The sequence below is a fragment of the Pezoporus flaviventris genome, unplaced genomic scaffold, assembly GCF_033815535.1.
Source record: "Pezoporus flaviventris isolate CSIRO_AGI_PZ_B2104156 unplaced genomic scaffold, CSIRO_AGI_Pfla_v1 ptg000031l, whole genome shotgun sequence".
Classification (NCBI taxonomy): Eukaryota; Metazoa; Chordata; class Aves; order Psittaciformes; family Psittacidae; genus Pezoporus; species Pezoporus flaviventris.
The window spans coordinates 23,031,912-23,053,817 of NW_026892579.1; the positions used below are offsets into that span (position 1 = coordinate 23,031,912).

General features: G+C 37.4%; 1 protein-coding gene across 1 annotated transcript in view; it reads left to right on the forward strand.

The window, feature by feature from the left end:
- COL12A1 (collagen type XII alpha 1 chain) overlaps positions 1 to 21,906 on the forward strand; it is a 102,669-nt gene that overhangs the window by 38,361 nt on the left and 42,402 nt on the right. Inside the window, exons 16-36 of the mRNA XM_061460462.1 lie at positions 145 to 337; positions 2,992 to 3,113; positions 5,699 to 5,848; positions 5,935 to 6,054; positions 6,596 to 6,760; positions 6,879 to 7,025; positions 7,661 to 7,800; positions 8,965 to 9,094; positions 10,102 to 10,247; positions 10,525 to 10,654; positions 11,432 to 11,571; positions 12,334 to 12,463; positions 13,872 to 14,011; positions 14,298 to 14,430; positions 14,531 to 14,557; positions 14,848 to 14,990; positions 16,626 to 16,755; positions 17,572 to 17,711; positions 19,359 to 19,488; positions 20,187 to 20,329; positions 21,323 to 21,452. Coding sequence (XP_061316446.1) covers positions 145 to 337; positions 2,992 to 3,113; positions 5,699 to 5,848; positions 5,935 to 6,054; positions 6,596 to 6,760; positions 6,879 to 7,025; positions 7,661 to 7,800; positions 8,965 to 9,094; positions 10,102 to 10,247; positions 10,525 to 10,654; positions 11,432 to 11,571; positions 12,334 to 12,463; positions 13,872 to 14,011; positions 14,298 to 14,430; positions 14,531 to 14,557; positions 14,848 to 14,990; positions 16,626 to 16,755; positions 17,572 to 17,711; positions 19,359 to 19,488; positions 20,187 to 20,329; positions 21,323 to 21,452 — 2,829 coding nt within the window. The remainder of the gene's footprint in view (positions 1 to 144; positions 338 to 2,991; positions 3,114 to 5,698; positions 5,849 to 5,934; positions 6,055 to 6,595; positions 6,761 to 6,878; positions 7,026 to 7,660; positions 7,801 to 8,964; positions 9,095 to 10,101; positions 10,248 to 10,524; positions 10,655 to 11,431; positions 11,572 to 12,333; positions 12,464 to 13,871; positions 14,012 to 14,297; positions 14,431 to 14,530; positions 14,558 to 14,847; positions 14,991 to 16,625; positions 16,756 to 17,571; positions 17,712 to 19,358; positions 19,489 to 20,186; positions 20,330 to 21,322; positions 21,453 to 21,906) is intronic.

A 21,906-nucleotide genomic window follows, 5' to 3' on the forward strand; every position in this document is an offset into this window, starting at 1 on the left:
AGGAAAGGTACAAAGAGTTTAGGACTGCCATTAATACTGGATTTTCATATGGATTTTTACATAAAAGCATACTTGTTGATTTTTTTATTGTTTTTTTTTTCTGTAAGCAGACCTGATTTAAACCTTTATTCCCCATCCTTGCAGCCTCACCCTTTAAGCCACCTCGAAATCTGAGAACTTCTGATTCAACTATGTCAAGCTTCCGAGTAACATGGGAGCCAGCTCCCGGACGAGTGAAGGGGTACAAAGTAACTTTCCACCCTACAGAAGACAACGGGAGTCTTGGAGAATTAATAGTGGGGCCATATGACAGTACAGTCGTATTGGAGGAGCTTAGGTATGGATAATAATCAATGTCTTTTTTTTTCTTTTTTTGTTCATAACTTTATCTTAGTTTTGATTAATCATGATCTGGTATTGAAACACCTGGCAAAAGTAAGAAGGAAAGTAATTTTGTCAGTAAGCTATGAGGATCTTGTTACGAGGTGTCTGAAAAGCACCTGGCAGGGCTCTTTCTGAGATTATTCGTTCACATCACTTGTGGTGTTCTGACAGGAACTGAAGGGGCAGAACCTGTATTCTGCATTTTGCATATGAGAAAGCTAATGAGATACTGGAAAAAGTTGGGATTTCTAAAGTTTCCTCCCAAAAGTTCCTTACCTCATGTTTGTTAAAAAAAACACCTTAGTTTAGTTCTTGATCCATTTTCTCAGATAAATCAGGCCTGGATTTATAAGGTAGGCTTCAGACCATGCCCAAATCCGTTATGCAAATATACTAAATAAATTAGAAATTGGTTCATTAAAAGTCTTAGTATTATAGGATGGTTTGGGTTGGAAGGGACCTTAAAGGTCATCGTAGTTCCAAGCTACCTGACATAGGCAGGGATACCTTCCACTAGACCAGACTGCTCAAAGCACCATCCAGCCTGGCCTTGAGCACTGCCAGGGATGGAGCAGCCAAAGCTTTTCTGGGCAACCTATGCTAGTGCCTCACCACCCTCACAGGGAATAATTTCTTCCTTATCAAAATCTACCCTCTTTCAGTTTAAAGCAATTCCCCCTTGTCCTGTCACTACATGCCCTTGTAAAAACTCCTTCTCCAGCTTTCTTATAACCCCCATTTAGGTACTGGAAGGCTGCTATAAGGTCTCCTTGGAGACTTCTTCAGGCTGAGCAACACCAACTCTTTAAGCCTGTCTTCAAAAGAGAGGTGCTCCAGCCCTTTGATTATCTTTGTGTCCCTCCTATGGACTTGCTACAAGTCCATGTCCTCCTTGTGCTAGAAGCCCCACAGCTGAACGCAGTACTCCAAATGGGGTCTCGTGAGAACACAGTAGAGGGGGAGAATCACCTTTGACCTGATGGTCATGTTTCTTTTGATGCAGCCCAGAATAGTCAGCTTTCTGGGCTGTGAGCACACACTGCCGGCTCATGTTGAACCGATCAACCAACATTACCAAGTCTTTCTCTTCAGGGCTGCTAGCAGTCCTCTCTGCCCAGCCTGTATGTGTGCTTGGGATTGCCATGACCCAGACGCAGGACCTTGCACTTGGCCTGGTTGAACTTTATGAGGCTTACACAGGCACACCTCTCAAGCCTGTCGAGGTCCCCCAGGATGTCATCCTTTTCCTCCAGTGTATCAATTGCATCATGCAGCTTGGTGTTGTCAGAAAACTTACTGAGGGTACACTCACTCCCACTGTTCATTTTGCTGACAAAGATGTTAAACAGTGGCAGTCCACATACTGACCTTTGAGGAGTACCACTCATCACTGGTTTACACTTGGATATTGAGCAATTTACTTCAACTCTCTGCATGAAACCTTCCAGCTAATTTCTTATCCACTGAGTGGTCTATCCATCAAATCCGTTCCTCTCCAGTTTAGAGACAAGTGTGTTGTATGGACAGTGTCAGAGGCTTTGCACAAGTCCAGGTAGATGATGGCAGTTGCTTTTCCCTTATCCGTCAATGCTGCAACCCGGTAATAGAAGGCCACCATATTTGTCAGGCATGATTTGCCCTTAGTGAAACCATGCTGGTTGTCACCATTCACCCCCTTATTTTCCATGTGCCTGAGCATTGTTTCCAGGAGGATCTGCTCTGTGATCTTGCTGGGCACTGAGATAAGACTGACTGGCCGGTAGTTCTCTGTGTCTTACTTTTTTTAAAATGGGGGTTATTTTTCCCCTTTATCAATCACTGGAAATTTTACTGGCCTGCCATGACTTCTTAAGTGTGATAAATAGTGGCTTGGCCACTTCATCTGCTTATTCCCTCAGGATTTGCAGATACATCTTATCAGGTCCCATGGACTTGTCCACCTTTAAGTTCCTTAGATGGTCTCAAACCTGATTTTCTCCTACAGCAGATGGTTCTTTATTCTCCCAGTCCTTGCCTTTGCCTTCTGTTACTTGGGCAGTGTTGCTGGAGCACTTTCTGGTGAAGACTGATACAAAAATTTTGTTGAGTACCTCAGCCTTCTCCGTATCCTGGGTAACTAGATCTCCCATTTCCTTCCAGAGAGCACCCACATTTTCCCTAGCTTTTTTGTCTTCTGTAGAAGCTTGTGTTGTTGCCTTTGATGTCTCTGGCCAAACTTCAGCTTTCCTAACCTGATCTTTGGCTACTCAGAAAATTTCTCTGTATTCCTCCCAGGCTACCCTTTTCACCCTCTGTAGGCATCCTTTTTGTATTTGAGTTTGTTCAGGAGTTCCTTGTTTATCCATGCTCCAGGTGGTTTTTCCTATGTCGGGATGCATTGCTCAATTACTTGAAAGAAGAAGGCTATAAATTTAAGTGTAGAGTCTAGAATCAGCTTGTATATTGTCAAAACTTCATTGTTTTGTGGAAAAGTTAGTCTTTGGGCTTCACATTTTAGCACCTTCTTTTCCATGGGGGATTTTTTTCTGTGAGAATTTCAGAAATGAAGTGTCAGTGTTTAGCTAGCCAAGTCATTTTAGTTACAGTACATTTGTTTAACTGTTGCAGGGCAGGAACTACCTATAAGGTAAATGTATTTGGAATGTTTGAAGGAGGAGAGAGCAGCCCCCTGGTTGGACAAGAGATGACCACCCTTTCAGATACTACTTCGGAGCCATTTTTATCTAGAGGTAAACATGATTGAAGAAAGCACAGTCTTGGCTTTTGAATAAAAAAAGACCAGCATTTTCTTATCATATTTCTAATGTACATAAACATTTATTTACAGGATTCAGTGTACTCGCTACCCTGATGACATAACCCCTGGTCTAAAATGACCATTAAGTATGTCTCAGTTCATGATTCTAGTCCTTTGCACCCTTTGGATGATAACTCAGACAACCAATGCTTTGCTGATTACTCAAAGCCATCTGCATTGCATTTTCAAGCCATACACAACTGTGCTAAATCACATAAGGTCAAATTCTTGAACAGAGAGCATGGCTCACCTACAGGGTTTTCAGAGGAGTAGAAGAAGGAATTTTAAGATCTTTAGTGTTTGCTTGTCCTTATATGGTGACTCTTCCTTTTAAGACTAAGGTGTCATGAACAAAGATCTGTGATAGTTGGGAATGTCCTGGTATTACTGTGTATTGTTTAAGTTTATATTCAACATAACTGTCAGTGAGTAATTTGTTTGTGATTTTGGTTGTTTTTTTTATTTTTCTTACTATAGCAGGAGGAGGTTTAGGTCAGAAATGCAATTGCTGAGTGTTCTCCTCTATCTGTTTGGGAGCTTCTCCCTGCATAGCTAAACCTTCCAGTTATAGCTCTGATAGGAGCTCTCTTGGAGTGGTTAATGGACCTCTGCATGCTAATAGTTGTGTTCACCATACTCTTAGTTGATACTGGATAAGGAGAATTTCAGGGTTCAGTTGTCCTTCATGAAAAGCATAAAGAATCAGATCTTTGCTTTTTAATAGCCAAGTATACATGCAGAAATAAAGACTTTTCTGCCCTTTCAAGTTTTGCATAACAATCAGAGAGAATTTGGTGTGGAGACATAACCTAACTATAAAGGCCTTTCAGAGTTAAATAAAAAAGTTTCTGATAGTTTCCTCTATTCTTTTCGCTTAACCTCTCTGATGCCTTTTTTCCACTGTGTAAAAAATACCTCATGTAATGTTATCTGCAAAATTTTTAGAAACTTTTTATTTAATTACTGTCTCTTTCTGTCTAAAACAAGAGGGTAAAATTGAGAAAAACTACATAACAGGCCATCAGTGACATTAGAGTAAAGTTGTAACAAGTCTGGCAGAAAAATAATTATATCTGGAGTGGTTTGTTAGTTTTTATTATGACAACTGTTATATCTGTCTTCACTGATATAGTCTTTAAGCTAATTAAGTTTACTAATGCATGGATTTGAGTCATGTTTAATGTGAAAAATGAATTTTATATCTGGGTCTGTAAATGTAATAGCACATTATTTATTGATAGAGGAAAAAAATCACCCTAGGTCTGGTGCCTTTGCTAGAATTTTCCGTGTGGGGAACTATGGTAGTTGGAAGAAAAATAAAAGTCAAAATAGTTTAACTTTTATATTGTACATGAAGCTAAGTGTAACTGTGATATTAAAGTTATGCATGCAAGTTTTTGTACTAACATGATTTGACTTAAACCGTACTCCCAACTGATTTTATTGTCCTGACTAAAGACTAGATCTATATTTTCTATGCAGAAGAGGATCATATTTTTAACCCCCAGGTACATGGAATAGTTATATTCATGAGTCTACAGTGTTGGATCAATTATGTGGAACATATATGAAATCACAATATCTTTCAACTGTGATGAGTGTGGCTGATTTTTCTCAATGGGATTTCTTCCATATAAAGACCAGAAGCTCTGATGGCAGGAAACCAGAAAATTTGCAGCTGGTAACACAATCTACAGGAAAAGAGAGAGAGCAAGGATTTATTTTTTATTTTTGCAAATGGCTGTGGATAAAATTACTCTGTCTTTCTGTTTTGTATAATTTTTTTTTGTGATTTTCCTTGTGATGAAAACAATATGATGTGTATTTTATTCTGTAAGTTGTAAACTGAAGGTATCTGGAACAACTTCCTACCTTTTCAGAACATTGCAGCTTTATATAAATGTTTGTTCTTTTCCCCTCTTTATCTCTTGACCTGTGTTTATATTTGTGTATCTTTCTTTCCGGTATGTGCAAACTTCTATACCACTTGTATTACCATGTCTTTTTCCCCTGAAAATTCAGAAATGTTATTTATTCGAAAGTGGTTGTAATATATGCTATTAAATCCTGTATTACATAGTTAAAAGTTTAGCTATTCATGACAGACTGAAGTACTGTAAATTTGATAATTTGATAATGGCCACTGCCATAGCAGTAGTCACTTTAGTAATCTTTTACAAAACTTCTTAAATCAAGTTATCAACCATCTTTAAAGACCAAAACAGATAATGACAGGACAAAAGAGAAGACTGGTCTTAGCATTTGCAAAGGCTTATTTATAAAAGGAAACATACATGAAGAAATTTATACAGCTTTTGCCATGGAACCAGTGACTAGTGTGAATAATGTTCACAAATAGGTCATACTTGACAGAGTGCCAGTGAATAAACTAGAGCTACTTTGGAAGCTAACTCATGACATACGTCATATAAAAGGATGAAAAAAGAAAGTTATCTTGCTAAGGATATATTTTTCTGGTTGAAAGCTTATCATATATTTTTCTGGTTGACCTGGCAGGTTTAGAATGTAGAACCAGAGCAGAAGCTGATATTGTGCTGCTGGTGGATGGCTCATGGAGTATCGGGCGGCCAAATTTTAAAACTATCAGGAACTTCATTGCTCGTATTGTTGAAGTTTTTGATATTGGTCCTGACAAAGTACAGATTGGTAAGTCCTCATATGTTGGAGGGAGAATGAGGTGTAACTGCTGCACAGCCGCATAATAACTGAGTGATGATGGCTTTTTTTACCAGGTCTTGCACAGTATAGCGGAGATCCCAGAACAGAATGGAATCTCAATGCTTACCGAACCAAACAGGCTTTGTTAGAGGCTGTAGCCAACTTACCGTACAAAGGAGGCAATACTCTAACAGGTATGTCATACTGCCAGGATTTTCTTTAAGCTCCAATAAAAATAATTCTAATAGATGACCCCAGTTTTGTTCAGTGAGTTCAAATTTGTCCATGATGAAATGGCCTTACAGTTCAGTATGTTTGGAAAAGAACTGGCATAGCATAGACATATAAACTCAGTGAAAGTCTGGAGAAATGTGATGGAGGGCAGCTTGGGTGATGTCCAGTTATCTCTCTGCATATGAGAACAAGAAAACTAAGTTCCATGTCAGGGTTGGAATGAAGACAAGGTGAGGTCCTAGAAGGGAGGCTACAGGAGATCAGATAGGAGGGTGATACATAAAAAGTCAGAGATTAGAGACTCTGATATGGCTGAAATAGTATCAGTTGCTGGTAAGTCTAGATGATAGGCTGCAATTAGATTCCAAGTGCTTCTAGAAGGAAGTAAATTGTGGAATGATGATGTTGGAGTGAAATCACCAGGATGAAATACTCTCCTTTACCATGGGTAGCATATGGAAATAATTTATAGTGATGGTTACCTTCTTTGTATCATGCTAGGAATGGCCTTGGATTTCATCTTAAAAAACAACTTCAAACAAGATGCAGGTTTAAGGCCCAGAGCTCGCAAAATTGGTGTTCTCATCACTGATGGCAAATCACAAGATGATGTAGTTACCCCTTCAAGAAGACTCAGAGATGAAGGGGTGGAACTTTATGCAATTGGTAAGTGAAGAGGTAGTGTGCACCAGCTCCCTCCTGCCCATCTGCTAAATACATTCGTAGCGTTATGCTTCATGGCCACAATTTATAACAAGTTTTGTTTTCATGTCTTCTCTGTAAGGTATTAAAAATGCAGATGAAAATGAACTGAAGCAGATTGCAACGGATCCAGATGACATCCATGCTTACAATGTTGCAGATTTCTCCTTCCTGGCTAACATTGTTGATGATGTAACCACGAATCTGTGTAATAGTGTGAAAGGTCCAGGTACATCACTTTTTCAGTCTAATTCATCCTTTTTCCATTTATGTGCTTGCGCTGCAAATTCCTTTTTATTACTTACTGGGAACACTGTGTAGCCTTGGGCTGTTTTTTCAGCTGCTGGTGTGAGGAAGTTAGGCAGACCACCTGGACTACCCTGCAGGGGTTCTTTCTTTCTTTTCAACAATGACTGTATTATACCTAACACAGCATGACATGGATTGATGTGCCTTCTTTTCTCCCAAAGTCAGGAAGTATGTTGCTCAGTGTGTCACTTTTTTACTCATTGTTGCAGATTCTTTGATACTTCTCCAGTAAGGAAAATTTCAGCAGCCCTGCTCTTTTCCAGTATTAATGTCTGACAGCCCAAAATCAAATCTGAGCATAGAAAAACGGTAATGCTAGCTGATGGTTGTCCAGTGAAACACTGGTGTTGAAGATGGAGTAGGAATGACAGGGAGCTTATTTGGTCTTGAGTGTGATGTGAGCTATCTTCACACAGTTGTTTTAAGAATTCCTGAGGAAACAGAAACATAAGCAAATACCTAAAGAAGTTTTTCCCTAAGCATTTTTTGTCTAGTGTTTTTATTCCTGATGATTTAAGATAAATTAATAATTTTGAAATTTACTTCCACTTGTAGGTGATTTGCCACCTCCCTCTAACCTAGTTATTTCAGAAGTGACACCTCGTTCTTTCAGACTGAGATGGACTCCACCTCCTGAGAGTGTTGATAGATACAGAGTTGAATATTACCCTACCTCTGGAGGTAGCCCTCAGCAGGTTAGTACTATATGTTCATCTCTGACATTGCCCATGAGAACCTCAGACCTTCGCAATACAGTAATGTCATTCTGAAGTTTGTGCTGTGTATAGTGTAACAGTAAATGAAAGAAGGCTCCCAAGATCAAGAATATCGAGACTCATAAATGATACTCAAAATTACAAAAAGTAGGAGCATATAAATTACTTTGATTGTTTTAAAATCGTGAATGCAGGAGAAAGTTGTATTTCTTAAAAAATAGTTGACTGGTATTTCTAGCAATTCCTTTCTGTTCATATTCAACTGTCATATAATGGTTTAAATAAGCCTGTAGCAGAAATTTTCTGAGCATACTCATGTGTAGGCTTACCATCCTTTTAGTACATTTTCTGTTAGTAAAAAAAAAACCCAAAACAGTGAATGATACAATAAGCTAGTGCTTTGATTAATATTATATGATGGCACTTGGAATCTGTGCCTAAGCATATCCTCCAAACTGCGTAATGCACAGGGTCAAACTCATCCTGTGGTCATTACGTCTCCATGCAGAAAGCCAGTAATCAGCAGCCCTGGTTCGGGCAATCTGAACTGCTCATTACTCACTTTAACCAGACAGAACAGTGTTTAGAAGACTGAAGTTAGGTGCCTCTGTGTACCTAACTCTGAATTTCCAGTCTCTGAATGTGGCTTTTAAATCTTAACTCAGATTTGACGGAGGGAGAATTTAGTCTTAGTAAATTATGATCTCAGGATTTGGGGTTTGATTAAGGCTAGAACAGCCATTCCACTGCACAATGACTTCACAGCTTGTTTGCTGGCTTTTATGTTCTGCAAAGTGTTGCTAATGCCATGTGCTGTAACCATCTAGATTATCCTGGAGGTTTAAAACTTCTTTCCAAAGATGTAACATGTACCCCTGGCACTTCATTTATGTTGCTGGGTAATATAAAAGTGTGAACCATGTGTAAAAGCAGGATGCACAGTGAGTGCTGTTAGCTATATCCAGCTCTGTTCAGACAAGTGTTTGTCTGCCAAAATACATAGAAGATTAAGACCATACTTATTTTTAGTTCCATACCAATGATTTCTGAAGAGTTTCACAAATATTTTTTTTTTTTATCTTAGAGATAACATTACAAGTTCATTTGTTGTACAGTAGTTAACATTGCTTCTCTTTGATGTAGTTTTATGTAAGTAGGATGGAAACCACGACAGTTCTGAAAGATCTGAAACCTGAAACAGAATATGTGGTTAACGTGTTTTCTGTGGTAGAAGATGAAAGCAGTGAACCTCTAATCGGCAGTGAAATAACTTGTAAGTTAAAAATAGAACTTGTATAACATGTTAACAGCCAGTTTGGCATCTGGGGAACTGTCCAGTAGAACTGTGAGCTTTCTTCATAGAGGAAACAAAATTTCTAATTTGAATGACCAAATTGTGTTGTGTTACACTGGTTGTTCAGATCTTGGCTGGAAAACTTTAGCAAAGTGAAACTGCAGTGTAATAAAACACATTTGTCCCAGCTTCTTTCCAGACTCATAAAGCACTACTGTACATGATTAGAGCAGCAGACATGAAATCTGACCATATACAAAGGTGTACTCTTTAATTTTTATGCTAGATAATTAATTCCTGCTACTAGGAGCCAAAATGCTATAAAAAAATCGTTCTAATTTTATAAAATTAACAAAAAGACAGTTAAACAGAATTTTATCTTTTCTACAAGACAGACCTTTGTCATATTTCTGTTAGCTGTCTTCATGATTGAATTTAGGTATATTTATGCTGAATGCAACATAGGGTGACTGTTCTGCCTCTAAGAATATTGAATGTTAGGTGTTCATTTCACTTCTTTGATTGTTTTGTACTAGGCTTGTCATAAACCCTTAAAGTATGTACATGATTTTTATGAATTCTGTGGCATTTTTATGTGTAATAATTTGAGAAATACAGAAAACAAGAAAAAAGTACAAAAACCCTTTTAGAAGTACAGATCCCAAAACAGCCATGTTGTTTCGTATTAAAGCATTCATATGAGTTAATAGTGCTTTTTAGAATATTCAAGTGTTCCAGTGTAGTCTTGTGAGATAGTTTTAACTGTGTATATAGCAAACCTGTGTCACATTCAAAATATGATGACTGTTACCTCATTCTTAAACTAAGCGCCACTTAAAATACCACTACTTGCAGATCACTTTCTATTACCCACAAAGTACCCTAATACCCATGTGCAACATTCTCAGTGGTGCTATCTTTGATGTGAAATATGAAAAGTGAAAAAGCTGAAGGAAATAAATTAATATATGTGTTTTATTTGACAGTGCCAATCTCTTCAGTTAGAAACTTGAATGTTTATGATATTGGATCAACTTCCATGCGAGTGAGATGGGAACCTCTCAATGGGGCTACTGGTTATTTGTTAACATATGAACCTGCGAATGCCACAGTCCCAACCACAGAAAAAGAGGTGAGAGAATTTGTCATTATTTCCTGTACTCTACCAAAAATAAACTAAGAAAAACTGAAGGTTTTCTTGATCTACCATTGTAGTCAAGAGAGACTGGCATGTACTTCTTGAAGCACTGTGAACTTACTGGGACATTGTATACAGTGACATCAGTCAGGAAACTGTAAATATACTGTGAATCTCACAAACAAAATTTCCATGCAGTTAAATCATTGCTTGCATTTCTGACATTGCTTTCTTCAGTTTTTAAACATGGTGTGTTATTTTTCATGTGCAGATGCGTGTTGGACCATCAGTCAATGAGGTGCAGCTGGTAGATCTCATCCCCAATACTGAGTACACTTTAACAGCTTATGTATTGTTTGGTGATATGACCAGTGACCCACTCACCACCCAGGAAGTGACATGTATGCGCGTCTTGATTTTTGCTTTGTTAATGCTTCAGCAACATTTACTTTTGATTTTATTTCATACAACAGTTTTTATATATTCTGTTTTGTTTAGAAGATCATCTTTTCCGTGTTTCATGCATTTTTCTAATACTCATGCATTTCCAAAAGTTCTTAATGTCAATTTCAATGAAAAGAGACCAACTATTAAAAGAGGAACAAAAGAGTTTTCTCCTTTCATATTGAAGGAATTGGCTTTCAAATCTTGAGGTTATAGTGTTTTTAAAGGTCTCAATTTTGCTTGCATTACCTTAAAAGCTTTATTCCCAAATTCAGACATTCTCTTAAGTATACAAATTTATAAGAAAACATGTCATATCAAGAAAAATTGATTTAAACAAGGTTTATTTTTATACTTTTCCTTACACATTTTCTACTGTAAGAGGCATAGTTCTGGGCTAGATGCATGCAGTCTGTTTATTCGTATGTTCTAAAAAATGTTAAACCCTGAATCCCATACATAAAAAGTGGCTGTTGTCACCAAAAGTTATGATCTTAATCAGTGATACGTCTCAAAGTATTGTGCTTAAAATTTACAAAGGTGAAGCTACCGTAGTTTATAGCTATTATGCTTATTGCTGGGACAGTGGGCTCATATAGTGACCAGAGCATTGAACTTCCCAGAAAGTTATTGCCTCCATTTCAGTGAAATGCATGAAAAGAATATATTTCCTTCTGTGAAAGACCTATACCTCTGCCTTGAATAGCAGTTTCACTTGCTAATTATTTTTACAGTACCTCTACCTGGACCCAGAAGCTTAACAATTCAGGATGTTACTCACAGCAGTATGAATATCCTTTGGGATCCTGCCCCAGGGAAAGTTCGAAAGTACATCCTAAGATACAAAATAGCTGATGAAGCTGATGTGAAGGAGGTAAATGGCAAGAATATTTTTGAAAGTACTAGAAGATGATTTTATTTTGAGGAACTAGGTTACTAAGATAATAGCAAAATTAGTATCAGAAGCTACCATCGAAAATAAAGAATATCAGTTCATGATGATTGCAGTCAGGTAAAGGGTAAATTGGTAACTGAATAAGTACGAGAGAGATTTTGTTTTGTACTCCCCTCTTTTCCTTCCTCCAGAGAGGAAAAGTCCTCAAACTGGAGAATTTTTCTGTGCTTTGATAAATGGGCATCACTACTCTTTGGCAAGAGCTTAACACTTGCTTAACCCTTAGTTGTTATCTTGCCGAGCTCCAAGAACAGTTTACAAGTGTGAAGACAGGATTAGGGAATAAAAGTATATTAGCCCCTTTCACCCACTGTCTGAATATGTGTGAGCATTGTTAGAGATGTATTTGAGTATCTGCAAGCTTTCCATAATTGCACTGCTAGCTCTTGGAAGACTAAATGTGCTTTTGTAAGGGAATGGGAATTTTCTAGAGATGCAGTCTGCATCCTCATTTCCAAAAGAATGAAGCCGTGAAAGATCAGCAAGTTGTACTAGTGTTTGAGACAATATGCTTTGCAAGGGAGTAGGTTGGTAGCACTCATTATTCAGGTGTAAATTTAGGGGTTAATGCCAAAAATTGGTGCAGAATACTTTTCTGGTTTTCAGTACAGGAATTTCTGACAAATGCAGAGTAAGAAATAGAGCAATTTACAATTCTTAAATTGCTGTTTTTATTCTTAGGTGGAAATTGACAGACTGAAAACCAGCACTACTCTCTCTGACCTTTCCTCCCAAACACTGTATAATATAAAAGTTGTTGCTGTGTATGATGAAGGGGAATCCCTACCGATAAACGCAGAAGCTGTCACTCGTAAGTTTTCCTATTAATTTTTCTTGTGGTTATTTTTTGCCTTACATTCTATTTAAGTTGTGTGTGTTTGTAATATATTACTGAGTTTAGGTGGAACTATAATTTAATCTGTCTGACAAATAGTTTACTTGCATCTGTAGCATTATTTGCAATATATCAGTTCTGGGGAATCTTAAATGAGTTCATTATCTTACTGCAGTAAACACTGAGCTTGCAGTCTGCAAAGAGGTGACAGACCAGCAACTGAAGCAAAATTACTTCTGTTTAGAGGCTGAAGGAGGAGTGTAGGGGTAGAATTAGTAAGAAAATATGAAGGCAGAGGAAAGGTTTAGCAAGTCTATGCAGGAATCTAGGAAAGTGAGTAGGAAGATGGAGCATATGCTGGAGGATTAGACAGAAAAATGATCTTGTGATTGAAAGGATTTTTTTGTGCCATGGAATGCTAAACCAGTCTGTACTTTTATGGAATGATAAAGACAGCATTTGAGTAATCTCAACAAATACAGGCAAGAAAATGGTGTTGGATAAATGGTAAGAGCCAATCTCCCTACAAGGGAAGCGACAGACTGAAGGGAGAAAGCTGTTATCAGGAAAGTCCTCACCCTGATCTAGGAGTATGATTTAGGAAGACAGCTAACTAGAAGAGCTAGAGCAGAAATGAGCAATGTTACCTTATCAATGCCTCTCACTCTGGTATGGAAAAAAAAGAGAAAAATCATGCAGATGCTCTCCCTCTTTCTCTTTCTTTTTTTTTTTTTTTTTACCCAGTTTTTAATTTTGTAGCCTAGTGTGTTAAAAAATGTTTGTGAGGGTTTATTTGCTTGCCTTTATGCTAGCCTTTCTTTTATAGCTGTGGGTTTGTGTGAATGTGTGTGTAAGGAAAAAGAAATTAATTTTTTGTTTAATTCTCTGGTTAAACCTATTTACTCATTTCTTCCTGTTGACTATAAAATTTAGCTTCCATAACCTGCAGTTAACCCCTATGAATTCTTTCTAAATAAGGGATGTAATTCAATCGTGACTCAGTTGGCTTATATAAAGAATTTTAAGATCTGGAAAAACCTCAAGTAGGAGCTTGACCTCTGTGTGTGTGAGCTTATAATCACTCCTTCTGACTCCAAAATGTAAGAGCTAGGACTGCAATTGTTGTGACTAGGCATGAAACATTTATCCTCTACTGAGGTTACTAGAGTTACATGTTTTATCAGGTGATGACCTAGTGATATGAATTTATGAAGGACAATTTGCTTATTGTAGATGGGGTGAGTTATACTACAGGATTTTGTTGTAGTCATTAGAAGTATGGTAACTGAGAGATAAATCTTCTAAATTCTTTGTCTGAGTATTTCTGTGGTTCAGCTATGTTTATTTTGTAGTTACATTTTCTGAAATACTTTTCTCATAATAGAGCCTGTGCCAGCACCTGTCAATCTCAGAATCACAGATATAACCACAAATAGTTTCAGAGGAACTTGGGATCATGGAGCTCCAGATGTCTCTCTATATAGAATAACCTGGGGACCCTATGGAAGATCGGAAAAACATGAGGTAAGAATAGTCAGTCATTGTAAGATTTTGTGGACAGTCTCTCAAAAGGTGTATTTTTAAAATTGGAAATGTATTTAATAAATAGCCTATAACTTGCAAGCCCTCCTGTTGAACTCAATGGAAATTGAGTGAGGAAGTGCAGAACACATAGTTACAGACATGTGTAGTGATGTTACTGTGTAAAAAAATTACCCAGTTATATCCCACTCTCTGTTTTTGTCTTGGTTTGTTCTGGTTTTATTTATTTATTTATCTATTTATTTATTTATTTTAATTTCTCCACAAGACTATTTTAAATGGAGATGACAACAGTTTGGTCTTTGAAAATCTGAATCCTGATACATTATATGATATCTCAGTTACCGCCATTTATCCTGATGAATCAGAAAGTGATGACCTCATTGGCAGTGAACGAACATGTAAGTAAATGAAGTGTTTCTGCATATTGTTATTCATAGTTATTAAATCAGAAGGCGTACACATACAAGAATTCTGAAAACACTTTCTATTTTTTTCTAGTACCTTTGGTGCCTACCACCACACAAGGTAAGAATCTGAATTTCCAGGTACGGTTTTACTACCTTTCTCTAAACTGTGATGGATGTTGACATTGAAAAGCTGAGATCATTTAATAAATGTTATTGTGGTTTTGGACAAATACTAAACACTAGGTTACAACATGTTTATTACTTTATAAACATTACAGTTGATGTTGTCTTGTACTTTATACATTTTGCTCTTGCTGAGACATTCATGCAGTCTTAAAAGTATGAATGGTTTGTCCCTGCTTTTTGGTTGAATTACGTATTTGTTCTTTTCTTTATTGTGTTTCTCAGCCCCAAAGAGTGGCCCAAGAAACCTTCAGGTGTATAATGCAACTTCACACAGTTTGACTGTGAAGTGGGATCCTGCTAGTGGTCGAGTGCAGAGATACAGAATCCTTTACCAGCCTATCAGTGGGGATGGCCCTGAACAGTCGGTAACTAATTTTGGAGAGCTTCAGTTACTCAACCTGGAAAGATAGTTCTGCAAAGTAACCCATTAGAATTAACTTATTTTCAAAGTACAATGGTGTACATATTAATCACCTTTTAGATGAAGATTAAAATTTATAGTGAATAGATATATATTCCCATCTTTTTCTTTCTCCACTTTCAAATCCAATATAGAATGCTTTTTATGGAGGAATAATAACTTTGGATACAGCTTTTTTTCCTGAAAATCATAGGATCTATAGACATGACTAGAATAAAGTTAAAATGTGTTGAGGAACAAGTCAAACAGCATGTGAGGCTGGAAGTCAGAGATATATAGTTATCACAACAATATGAACTACCATGACTACTTCCATAATCCAGAATTTTCTGTTTTCATAGTGTGGTTCATGTGCTATCAGAGGGATTTTGCTGTGGAACATGCTGTGGAACATACTGTGGACCACACTAGGGACAGAATAACCACCCAGAAGCAGCAGTTGCAAAAATGAATCCATGCAAAACATAAGTTAGGGAAGTGTTTGAGGTATTTTTAGTGTCTTTTGATTGAGCAGCTGTGATGATAGGGAGAGCCAGTACTTTATGATCAGCCAGCTTTCTTGTGTCGTCAGCAAGAGCTGTGTTGACTATTGGCGGCCTACACAACACAGCCTGGGAACAGTAATTCAGTCAGCCTGTTTATCAGAAACGTGTGCTACTTAAAAATGCCCCGTTCTGCAGTGGGAGGCTGTTATGGTTACTGCCAAATGACTCAGAGATGCAGTCTCAGATGAGAACCACACTCATTTAGCTTGTTCCAGTAATTGGAGATCACACGTGTTCAGAAGTGTATCTAGGAATGTTTACTTAGAATCAGTTTCACATCCCTTTTTACTCTCTTCTGAGCAACATGCATTTCAGTTGAGGTTGTTGAACTGTTGAATGAATTGAATAGTTAAATGTAAGTTTAGTGAGAAATCACTAGAAGAATGAGGAGCTGTAGTAAGGTTAACTAGTATCTGTAATGAATTACTGGTACTGGAGTAAAAAAAGAATTATGATAATTCTGTTGAACTTTGTGCAAAGAATAGAATTAATAGACTTTATTCACAATGGGATAGAGTCCAGAAGTGGAAGTTGAGAAGACACCTCTTTTTAAGGAGAGCACACAGAACACTCGTGCTTTGTTCATGACATTTTAATGTCAGTCTGCAAATAATTATTGGTCATATGAGAATAATTCCATGTCTGCTTTTTTTGTTACTGTGATATATGATTAAACTGCAGTTGCTAGGAAGGCAGTAGCAATGTCCCCACTGAAGTATTTAAGGTAGAATTTAGAAACGTCTTTTATTGGCACAGATCTAGCAGTTGATACATAATTGTGGTTATATGCAAGGTCGGAGGTCTTAAAGAATACTGGCTTTGTGTCACTGGACTGTCTAAACTTGCTAAGAGGAATAAGTACTAAATATTGTTATTGTTCAATGTCTACTGTCAGTGTCAGTCACAAGAGGATGCAGCATATGATATATTATAGGGTTTTCCACTCCACATCGTTTACATTCTTCACTATAATATTAAGCATAACAGGGGCAGAATAAAAGGGATTATAATTCTTTTATTTTGTTTTACTCCAGACTGTGGTTGGAGGGCGGCAGAACAGTGTGGTGATACAGAAGCTGCAGCCTGACACACCATATGCTATTACTGTGTCATCAATGTATGCAGATGGGGAAGGGGGACGAATGACAGGAAGGGGCAGAACCAGTAAGTAACTTCTTTGAATTTTCTTATTAGGTGTGAAAATATACTGATTTATTACTTTTCAAATTGGCTGACAAAAAATATTGTGGTGAAATTCATCCCATATGTAGCTGTCATTTGTCCTTTGGTGGGTTTCAAGTGTCTAAAGTAAGAAGACCTGTAAGTCTGCTGGCTGTAGAGAAACCCTGGGCAACCACCTTAGACTGGGCACCGAGCTTTTAGGGCTGAGAGAAACCCTACTGTTACTATGGAACTTATTTCTCATCTTAATCTGTTTGTTTTATGCCATAATTTAGGAAGCATCTTTAAAGCATCTGAAGGCAGGTAATTCTCATATGTGTGTTGCTAAGTATAAGTTTACTATTTTCCTTTCAGCACCTCCAGTTCAGAAGCTTTACAGTATGCACTTTGAGATTCCACCATTTTACATTGATAGTGTTGTTTTGATCATGCTATAGAAAGCACTGAGTGATTTGCTACCAGAGGCTCTTCAGGCATAAACCCAATTCACTATTTTTAATTAATTAATTAATTAACTATAAATTTATTAGTTCATTTGTACTTAGTTTACTTTTGAGCCTGCAAAACAAAGTCAGACATAGCAATGTGTTTGGTGAGGAAGGAACCAAACATTCCTAATGAACTTATTGTGTAATTCTGAAATAGTGTTCAAAAAGAATTTTTCTTATTATATTTAGCATTCCTTATGCTGTTGAACGGGTGTCGTGGTTTGTTCTGATTAATGAAGACAAATAATATTTAACATGAACTATTAAGCATGTGGGTCAACATTTCTGACAGCTCATTAATCTATTTCAGAACCTCTCACTACTGTGAAGAACTTGCTAATTTATGACCCAACCACTAGTACTCTGAACATTCGATGGGATCATGCAGAAGGAAGTCCTCGCCAGTATAAGGTGTTTTATGGACCTACAGCTGGAGGCGCAGAAGAAATGGTAAAGACTTTGTGTAGATTTCAGTGTCTCAGATAATTTGCAGCTCATGGTGTCAGTGGAGAAATGCTGCTGGGTGAAGTGGGTCTTGTTGATTAGGCACTGGCTTTTTTTCTATTCATAGCTACCTCAGAGAAAAGGGAGAGCACCTTCATGAAAGTCAGTTACTCCCATATGTATTACAGATGTTTGATTTTATAGTAGACCTTCAGTGATTAGTTCTTAGCACAGGGATTTAATACCACACAAAATTCTTTGTTTGTTTATTCTTAGGGCAATGCATGTGAATGTAAAGCTGACTTCAGGGTGTACAAAAGGCTTTAAAGTTAGCAGACCTCATTTATACCTATTTTCACTGCTCAGATGACATGTGACTGTAGGCAGTCAGCCTGGATGATATATGTGACAGCAGAAAAATCCACATAGGTATTTTATTCTAATCTCCTAAAATTATCTAATTGCTAGGGAGCTAAAACAATCTTGAACATGTGAAACTATGCTTCAGACTGTAAAAATATTATTCCTTCCTACTTGTGGTTTTTTTCCATGTCTGCCCAATTGCATGTGCCTGTGAAATGAGGAGTACATGAATTACCAGTCTTTCGGTAACATCTAGAGAGCTACCAATGATATTCTTAAATGCTGTGGAGTTTTACTTTGTAACATGAGCTGCTCATTACTTCTCATCATTAGTTTTAGTGTTTATGTAATGCTTATTTTTTTATTTAGAAAGTGACCTTTTAATGCTTCTAAGCTGCTGAATAGTAGTCACTAAAGAGATCGCTGCAGATTCTGTTATTAGTAGAACAGGATCAAGACCCAAAAGTGAAGATAGCTCTTCAGGGATTGTATGGGAGAGCATACAATTTAGCAATCATTTTTGTTAAGTTGTCGTGGTTTAAACCCAGTCAGGTAATTCGTTCACTCACTTCCCCCCCTTTCTTGCCCTCCCCCTGCTCTCGGAGGGACGGAGAGGAGAATCAAAAGAATGCAACTCCCACGGGTTGAGATAAGAACAGTTTAGTAACTAAGGTATAACACAAATCACTACTGCTACCACCAATGATAATAATGATAAAGGAAATAACAAGGGAACAGAATACAACACCTCACCACCCGCTGACCGATAACTTGCCCCCCAAGCCCAACCAAGCTCCGACCGATACCTCCTCCAACCCTGCAGTCTCCCAGCCCTTCCGGCTAACTCCCAGTTACATCCTGGGCATGACGTGCTGTGGTATGGAATACCTCTTTGGCTAGCTTGGGTCAGGTGTCCTGTCTCTGCTTCCTCCTGGCTTCCCCTCCTCCCTGGCAGAGCACGAGCCTCACAAAGTCCTTGGCCAAACCAAAACATTGCTATCAGCTCTTTTCCCGAGCTGAAAGTCAAAACACTGCACTGCACCATCTACCAAGAAGGAGAAAAATGACTGCTGCTGCTGAACCCAGGACATAAGTCCAAGACAGAACTTTCTTGAAAGGTAATTCCAGAAGATACCATGAACCGTATCACTTTACATTTCAGGGTTTGTGAATTTTTTAGCACATTCAGTCTAGAAATGAGATGTGGTGGAAGAGTGAGATACAAAAAAGCCTAAACTTTTTGCATATTTATGTAATATCATGACTCTACCTTTCTTTCTAAATCTGTAGACCACAGTACCAGGAAACACAAACTATGTAATTCTGAGGACTCTTGAACCCAACACACCTTACACTGTAACTGTGGTTCCAGTTTTCCCAGAGGGGGATGGTGGACGTGTTTCTGACACTGGAAGAACTTGTAAGTAAAATCATAGTTTTCAAGAAAATGTAAGGATTTTTTGTGTGAGGAGCTCAGAGAATTAGAAATTGATTTTGAATCAATTCTCTTTTCTCAAAGCTAAAACATAAATTCAAGAAACTGTTTACCTGCTTGGGTATGGTTGCAGCTCTGTAACTTACTCCACTTTCTATGCTTTTATTTGGGTGGAGGCTTTCAGTCCATTTATCTTGGGCAAGCTCAGCTCTTACCTTGTGCAGCAAACTTAACAGTTTTAGTGAAATAGTAAAATTTTAATTGTAGTGCCAGTAGCAATACTGGTGGTCAAATGGAAAACACTGATGCTAATCCATAGTAATGTCCATACCATGTGCTTAAAATTTTTCGGGGAGCTTCTGCTCCTAAAGTCAGCATGACATAAAATGTGTAGTCTATGGCTACTTTTCATAGCTGCCTGATCAGCAATAGGGTTACAAAGCGTTATGATCATACCTTCAATTTGCATTGTAAACATACGTACTTTACTGGCTGGCAGGAGTGTTTGTAAAGACTAACCACCAAGACTCTAAGATCTGTAGGTTTTGGGGTAACAAAAGTAATATGTTTATCTTGGGCTGATGCCCTTTTTTTGCTCCTTTGAGCACTGTTGTAAATTCAAGTGGAACTCGAACTAAAGAAAGCAAATCTCTAAAACTTAATTTAAATTATCCTTGATCTAGTGGAGAGAGGAACACCAAGAAACATTCAAGTTTACAATCCCACACCAAACAGCATGAATGTCCGATGGGAACCTGCTCCAGGTCCAGTACAGCAGTACAGAATTAATTACACTCCACTGTCTGGCCCAAGGCCATCAGAATCTGTGAGTAATTTGTTTTTTATGTTAATCCTGAAAAGTGTGCAGAGGATATTGCTTCCTTCAATGACTGTAGAATAATAGTAATAATCTCAGGCCAACTGTGTTCCCAGGACTGTCCCTGCTGAAAACGCTTTGTCTACAGGAAGTTAGTCCATTGTAAATGTTTAATTTGGTGAAATAAAAGAAATAAGAAATAAGACTACCAGGTAAAGATGAGTTAAAATAAAACTTTTTTTTTTCCTTTTTTTACCTTAAGAAGAGAGAAGAAAGCAACAAATATTTATTAGAAAATGTTTATTATGACTCCAGAGACCAATTTTATGTGATTTTACAGCTAAACCATCTATTTAGCCCAAATCATTAGTGTTTAAGTAGATCTTGGTGAGCAGTGGATATGGGTAAAAATTTGGCTTCCAGATGTGAAGTAAGAGGTCTTGGATTTGTGTAGAAATAGGTGCAGTTTTGGAGCTAAGTTTTTGAATGTAGTCACACCAAATGTACACCCATATTGTACATGTACAGATGGGTATATATGCTTTTATGTAAGGATGTCTAAGAATTTTTAATGTATCATTTGCATCTGTAAAGTGAAACTGCATATTACTTCACGCATAAGTGGGAACCTATCCATTAGTACCTGTTAGAAAATGTCATTTTTATGTCAGTAAATCATGACAGAATTTACTTTTTTGTTTTCTGTTCCTGAATGTTTTTTTTTTCTGAACCATTTTAATGTAAAATGTAAAAAATAAAAACTCCATTTGCAGAATGAGAGTTCCTTATGGATTCGTGTTTTTTTTGTTTATTGGGGTTTTTTGCACCTGCTCTTGAATTTTTATCAATATTGTTATTTTAAGCCTGTATTATTTTTCTTGGAAAATGTGCAGCATGGTCATGTTCCCAATTTTTCTATATTTCATTCTAACTGCTAATTCTAACAAGACATTGTATAAACTGAATCCTATTTTATATAGATGCTTTTTGTTTCTGTTTTAGATTGTGGTACCAGGTAACACTCGCGATGTGATGCTGGAGCGCTTGACTCCTGACACTGCTTACTCAATAAATGTTATAGCTCTATATGCAGATGGAGAAGGAAATCCAAGCCAAGCACAGGGAAGAACATGTAAGAGGCAGTCAGTAGTTGCTTTGTGAAGTATATGTTGAAATGTGCGTGTGAAGAATTTATAAAATTGGTTAAAATCACAAACAGTGTGAGCTGTTCAGTGCAACTCTGAGATCAATGCATTTGAGTTATGGCTGAAGCTATTGTAAGCCTCCATGGAAGTGATCTTCTGCTATGTTGTCTGGCAGCTATTGTACCTGCATAATTGTCAATGTAATTTTAACTTGTGAAATAAGCTTAATTTGAATGTTTAAGAGTGTAAAATCTGTTACATGAAATGTGATTATAGGCAAATAGCAGTTTGTCTAAAAAAGAAAAAAAAAAAGCATGTTAGGATGGGTCGAATTTGCTGTCAACAGAAAAGAATATACTTCATTTTCTGTGTCTTACATGATAATTGTATATATCAGCCTCCCCAGATGTTGTTTTTTTGCTGGAGATGCCTAAACACCAG